The following is a 6,682-nucleotide window of genomic DNA, read 5'->3' on the forward strand; positions in this document are numbered from 1 at the left end:
AGCAAGGGGCCCAGTAGAGAAGAGATCAGAGTAGTCAGTCATGGGGAGGAATTAAACCAGGATTCAAACCAACCTTATGTCTGTTCTCACTCTCGTTTTCATTTGGCAAGGCCCTCTCTGACCTTTGCCATGGACTCTTTGATTACCCCTGAATGATCGATATAGAAACAACACTCTTTACCGAGGGCAGCACAAAGTCTTTTTATAATTATGACCGTTGACGACGCAGTCTGAGCTTGAGAGGATTGTCGTGGTTTTTGGACACCTGCCATGAGGGGATGTAATCCTCTAGAACAGCATGTGGATCTGCGGGGTGGACGTGAGTGTAGTGTACCCATGAGGCAATCCCGTCGACCTTGAGAGCAGTGGGCGTGGTCAGGACAGTATCATAGGGTCCTTTCCAATGAGGCTCGAGGTCCTTCTGTCCATGTCTCCGGACAAAGACCCAGTCTCCTGGTTGATAGCAATGGGGCTTGGGAGGTGGTCCAGACTCGAACAGGGCCTTTAATTTAGGCCAGATGTCTTTGTGAACATGCTGGAGGCTTTGTAAGGAAGACAACAGTTTTTGATCATCGAGCTCAGTGAGCACTTTAGACTGAAGGTTAGGGATAATGGGAGGGGGCACCCCAAACATGATTTCAAAGGGAGTTAGTCCCATCTTATAGGGAGAATTGCATACCCTATAGAGGGCAAAGGGAAAGAGAGTCACCCAGTCACCGCCAGTCTCTAAGGTTAATTTAGTTAATGTCTCTTTTAGAGTTCTGTTCATTTTTTCTACCTGCCCTGAACTCTGGGGCCTGTAAGCACAATGTAATTTCCAATTTGCCCCCAGTACCTGTGCTAAACCTTGACTCACCTTGGAAATGAAGGCAGGTCCATTGTCTGACCCTAACATTACTGGGAAACCATACCTTGGCAAGATGTCTTCCAGTAACTTTTTAGCCACAATCTGTGCCATCTCATGTTTGGTGGGAAAGGCCTCTGTCCATCCTGAAAAAGTGTCTACAAAAACTATCAGGTACCTGTAACCATACCTTCCAGGTTTTACCTCAGTAAAGTCCAAGTCCCAGTATATGCTGGGTTGGTTTCCTCTCAATCTGTTGCCTGGGTTGGCTTTATTGTAAGTAGCATTTGTCAATTGGCAGGCTTTGCAGGTGGCAACGATATGCTCAATTTTGGAGTTAGCATCTTGAATCTTTATTTCAGCATGTCTCAGGAGGTCTTGCATTTTTCGAGTGCCGATGTGGGTGGCCCGGCGCATTTTGGAAAGAACTTGTTCTCCCAGTGCTTCAGGCAGGATGACTCTGCAGTCAGACGCTCTCCACCATCTTTTGAGGCACTGGGCCATGGGCAGTTGTTTTATCCACTTTAAGTCTGCCTCAGTATACTGGGGAGTTTCTGGTAAGGCAGTGCCCCCTGAATCGGGCAGCTGAGTGGTTAGGGTCAGATCAGCTTCTAGGGCTATTTTTTGAGCTGTCTGGTTGGCCAAATTATTTCCTTGGACAATCAGAGTATCGTTTTTTTGGTGCCCAGGACAGTGGATAATAGCCAATTTCTTTGGCAGCCATAGGGCCGCCAGTAGGGCAAGAATTTCTTCTCTGTTTTTAATAGTCTTTCCTTCAGCTGTTAACAGTCCCCTTTCTCTGTAAATGGTCCCATGTATGTGAGCGGTAGCAAAAGCATGCCTACTGTCTGTGTATATATTTAGCTTTCGGCCCTTTCCCAGAGTCAGTGCTTTGGTTAATGCTATGAGCTCTGCTCGCTGTGCTGACATTCCAGTGGGCAAGGGTTCAGCCCAAACAACCTCAGTCTCAGTGACCACAGCCTCCCCTGCATACCTTCGGCCATCCTGAACAAAGCCGCTCCCATCAGTGTACCAGGTATCTTCAGCATCTGACCATGGCTGATCTTTCAGATCTTCTCGAGTCCCGTGTACCTGAGCCAAGATATCAGCACAGTCATGCAGTTGGGCCTCTAGGTCTGGGTCAGGCAATAATGTAGCTGGGTTTAGGGCGGCCGGGGTCTGGAAGACAACTCAGGTTGGATTTAAAAGCAGGCCCTGATAGTGGGTTAGGCGGGCATTGCTGAGCCATCTATCTGGAGGCTGTTTTAGAACCCCTTCAATGGAGTGGGGGGTGGTTACATGCAGTTCTTGGCCCAAGGTTAACTTATCAGCATCTTTTACCATCAGGGCTATGGCAGCACTCATCCTCAGGCATGGGGGCCATCCAGCTGCAACAGGATCAAGTTTCTTGGACAGGTATGCTACTGGTTGGTGCCATGGGCCCAGGTATTGGACTAGGACGCCCTTGGCAACTCCTTTGTTTTCATCAATGTAAAGGTAGAAGGGCTTAGTGACATCGGGCAAGCCCAAGGCTGGTGCTGACAACAAGGCAGCCTTAATTTGATCAAAGGACTTTTGTAGTTTTTCTGTCCATTGAAAGACCTGATTGTCTTTAGTTGCCTTATAAAGGGGCTTCGCTAGTTCTGCTAACCCAGGTATCCATAAGTGGCAGAAGCCAGCCGATCCCAAGAATTCTCTAACTTTCCAAGGGGAATCTGGTGCAGGTATCTTAAGAACTGTCTCTTTTCTAGTGTCTGATAGCCATCTTTGCCCCTTTTTAAGTATGTAACCCAGGTAGCTTACCTCAGGTTTGCAGATTTGGGCCTTTTTGGCAGACACCCAGTATCCCAGTTCCCCTATGACCGTTAAGAGTTTCTTGGTTCCATCTAGGCAGTCCTCTCGTGTCTCAGTTGCTATAAGGAGATCATCTACATATTGTAACAGAGTTAATTGGGGGTTCTGGAGGCAGAACTCACCCAGGTCTTCATGCAGAGCCTTGTCGAAGATGGTGGGAGAGTTCTTGAATCCCTGTGGCAATCGGGTCCAGGTTAGCTGTCCATTGATGCCTTGTTCTGGGTTGCTCCATTCAAATGCAAAGATATGTTGGCTTTTGGGTGCCAGTGGGAGGCTGAAGAAGGCATCTTTGAGGTCTAAGACAGTGTACCATTGGTGGTTCAGGGGCAGAGAACTCAGGAGGGTATATGGATTAGGTACCATAGGGTGGATGTCTATGACCCTCCTGTTTACCTCACGGAGGTCCTGTACTGGTCTGTAATCATTTGAATGAGGATTCCATACTGGCAACAAGGGGGTATTCCAGGTCGACTGGCATGGCCTTAGAATTCCCTGGGCAAGTAGCCTCCTGATGCGTGGAGTTATTCCCTTGTGGGCCTCTAGGGACATGGGGTATTGGCGGACCCGCGCTGGGTCTGCCCCTGGTTTTATTTCCACAAATACAGGCTCTCTGTGCTTGGCGAGCCCCATGTCCCCAGTCTCTGCCCAAGCTTTAGGGAACACAGTCAGCCATTGGTCTATATCAGGGCTTGGCATGGGCTGCTTTTGATGTAGCCGATGCTCATCTTCTAGGTTTATACTTAACACTTGGATGGGCTTTCCTTCTTGGTTAAGGACCTCTGCACCCCCGGGCTGAAAATGAATTTGGGCTCCTAACTTGGTGAGCAAGTCTCTTCCAAGTAAAGGATAGGGGCAATCAGGTATAATCATGAATGAGTGGGTTACCCGGCCCACTCCCAAGTCTACTGTTCTTCGGGTAGTCCATGAATACTTTTTCATGCCTGTGGCCCCTTGGACCCAGGAGGTTTTGTCAGAGATATGGCCATGTGGATTAAACAGAACCGAATGTTGAGCTCTGGTATCCACTAGGAACTTGACAGGTCTCCCCTCTACTTTTAGGGTTACCCTGGGCTCGGGGAGGGGTCCCAAACCCCATCCCCCCTAGTTACTCAGTTCATCCATAGCCAGGATGGGGGCCTTTGGGTGACTTCCTGGTTTTTTAGGGCATTCTCTGGTCCAATGGCCTTCCTTTTTGCAATAAGCACACTGGTTCTTTCCCAATCGGGGGTGATCTCTATGTTCCCCCTTACCTTGTCCTTTGGTCGCAATCTTTTTCAGACGATGGTCATGTTCTTTCAGCTCTCCCGCAGTGGTGGCAAGAAGGATCCAAGCTAGGTTCCTAGTTTGCCGATCACCAGCTTTTGCCTGTCTTTTTTATGCAGTTTCTCTATTGTTATACACTCTCTCTGCCACTTTCACTAAGTTCTGAATACTCTTTTCTCCTAATCTGTCTACTTTCTGTAACTTTCTCCTAATATCTGGCGTGGCTTAGTTGACAAAATGCATAACAACAGCCGCCTTCGTCTCAGTTGCTTCTGGATCCATAGGAGTATACCTACGGAAGGCTTCCTGAATTCTTTCTAGGAAGGCTGCAGGGCTTTTGTTCGGCCCCTGTTGTACATCCCCTACCTTGGCCAAATTGGTGGGCTTTCGAGCAGCCTCTTTGAGACCTCCCAACAGAGCCTGGCGATAGACCCGGAGCCTCTCCTTACCTTCTGCTGTGTTGAAGTCCCAGTCGGGCCGGGACAAAGGAAAAGAAGTGTTGATAGTATCAGCATTGGTAGTGGGTTGACCATTGTCACCAGGAACCAATTTTCTGGCTTCATTTTGGATTCTCTCTTGCTCCTCTGTGGTAAGCAGGATCTGGAGGAGCTGCTGACAATCATCCCAGGTGGGCTGATGAGTGAACAAAACAGTTTCTAACAGGTTAATCAAATCTCTAGGGTTGTCAGAGAATTTGGCGTGTTGAGTACGCCAATTATAAAGGTCACTAGTGGCGAAGGGCCAGTAGTGATGATGCTGGTTACCATGTTCATCAGGGGGCCCTGTCGCCCTTAGTGGGAGAACAGTGGAGTCTGCTGGTCCTGCCAGTGAGGCGGCATGCTGGTGGCGAGTGTTCTGGGCAGGGCCATCCCCGCTGCTGGCGATCGGAGCCGGCCCTCTTTCCCCGGCTCCAGCTGGGGCCAGAAATTCTCCCCCTGCCTGCTGTTGTGGGGGAGTGGAGAGAGAGTGGTAAGGGGGGGGGAAGGAGATCTTCCTCGGTTCCTCCTTGGAGGACCAGGTAAAGCAGCACGGTCGGCTTGTTGTCAGTTTGCCTTTTTCCTTCCCGTTTTCTGGGAGTCTTTTTACAGGCTGCCAGGATTACCTCCAGCTGCTGTTTCTGTGGAGGCCAAAAGGGCTTGACCCATGGAGGGAGGTCACATATTAGATTTTCCCAAGTAACAATATAGGGAACCTGGTCCAGATGTCCTGCATGAGAACAGAAGACGGCGTCTTGAACTCTCCTTGCAGTTCCTAGATCAAAGGTCCCCTCTGGTGGCCATCCTACCCTAAAGGCAGGCCACTCTGAGCTACAGAGGGTGACAAGTTTAGTCTCTTTAACTTCTAAACTCAGGTTATGAGCGAGCTCCCTAACTTCTTTCATGAGGGACAGGGGGATGGTCACGGTCTGTCCCATCATCTTAGTCCAAGTTAAAAGACAAAAATACACGACAGACAGACAGACAAACACAACAGAAAAACAAAAAGCAAGACAAAGCAGTCCTCTGCTCGATTGGAGGCAAAACTGAAAATGGGATGATGGCCTCATGCCGTGCCATGGGAGTGACCCACACTGTCCCTCCAGAAGTCTCAGAGACTCGCGGGGCACTCCATCCCCTACAGAAGGGTCTGGAAAGTCTTCCAGGACCCCGGGTCGACGGCCCTCCAGCACGCCCACCTAGACCATCTGCCGACCTACTCAGAAATGGGCCCCCAAATTTACAGATACGAAAACTCACTGGCCGGTGTCGACCCTCTGGTACGGAGATCCTGGGGGTCTTGGGGATCCTGGACTAGCCCTCAAATGTTGTGCCCAGATTTTGAGGTCCCCAAAGACCACCAAGGAGCCGATTCCGATGTAAACACATGAGGGTCGTTTATTCAAGCTCGAGCAGGGACTCCCAACCGTCACCGCCGCAGCGGGTCAAGATTGAGAGCCCCGATTCCAAATCAGCAGGGGTTTTTATAGCGGTTACAGCAAGGTTCTAGATTGGCAATTAAACCTGATTGATTGTGCCTTGCACACCCAAGTTGCAAAGGGTTGCTAACTACTGATTAGCGGTTGCTAGGGGATGGCTGAACATTATCACATGCAGGTGGTCAAAATACATCTTGTGGTTTTTCTTAGAACTGAAATTTATGCCACCAAATTTTAGAATGGAATCACTTAGGTCTCACAGCAATTAGTGACCAGGAAAAGGAAAATTTCTTCAAAATTATAAGGGAACATGAGAAATCAATCCAGCACCTGCTAGATGATGCACAGAAGAATAACATAAGACTGATTGGGCTCAATGAAGAAACAGGAGAGAGTGGAGATGACATAAAAAAATCTCTTCACAGAAATAATGGCAAAAAACTTCCCAAACAGGGGAAAAGAGCTTGACATACAGATAAGTGAGCCATATAGGACTCCAAATAGCCTTGATCAAAAAAAAATCTACACATAGGCATATAATTGTTAAGATTCCAGAAACTCAACAGAAGAACAAAGTTCTACAAGCAGTTAGAGAAAAAAAAAATCACATACAAAGGAAAGCCCATCAGAATCACAGCAGAATTCTCAATGCAAACCCTCAAGGCAAGAAGAGCTTGGAGTGATGTATTGCAAGCCCTAAAGGAAAACAGCCTCCAGACCAGATTGATGTACCTTACAAAACTATCTTTCAAAATTGATAGAGAAATAAGATACTTTCATGACAAAGAGCACCTTAGGAACTTCAT

General features: G+C 48.4%; 1 protein-coding gene across 1 annotated transcript; it reads right to left on the reverse strand.

Annotated features, from left to right (window-relative positions):
- Window positions 1-208: 208 nt before the first annotated feature.
- LOC147826617 (uncharacterized) lies at window positions 209-5,378 on the reverse strand. The gene is made up of 5 exons (XM_087180772.1): window positions 5,247-5,378; window positions 4,726-4,903; window positions 2,669-3,723; window positions 1,839-2,023; window positions 209-542 (listed from the first exon to the last, which is right to left on the reverse strand). The coding sequence occupies exons 1-5, from the start codon at window positions 5,376-5,378 to the stop codon at window positions 209-211; spliced, it is 1,884 nt and encodes a 627-aa protein (XP_087036898.1).
- Between the last annotated feature and the right edge of the window lie 1,304 nt (window positions 5,379-6,682).

The sequence above is a fragment of the Heterocephalus glaber genome, unplaced genomic scaffold (assembly GCF_053883595.1).
Source record: "Heterocephalus glaber isolate CG9 unplaced genomic scaffold, H.glaber_assembly_v1.0 deba00001465, whole genome shotgun sequence".
Lineage (NCBI taxonomy): Eukaryota > Metazoa > Chordata > Mammalia > Rodentia > Bathyergidae > Heterocephalus > Heterocephalus glaber.

Bases quoted from the DNA above. Each gene is read 5' to 3' on its own strand.
- LOC147826617 (XM_087180772.1), bottom strand. From the start codon at position 5,378: ATGATGGGACAGACCGTGACCATCCCCCTGTCCCTCATGAAAGAAGTT. The intron at 4,904-5,246 runs GTAGGATGGCCA...CCCCCACAACAG, and splicing joins CAGAGTGGCCTGCCTTTAGG to CAGGCAGGGGGAGAATTTCT. The intron at 2,024-2,668 runs GCCCAAATCTGC...GTTGTCTTCCAG, and splicing joins ACTGGGTGTCTGCCAAAAAG to ACCCCGGCCGCCCTAAACCC.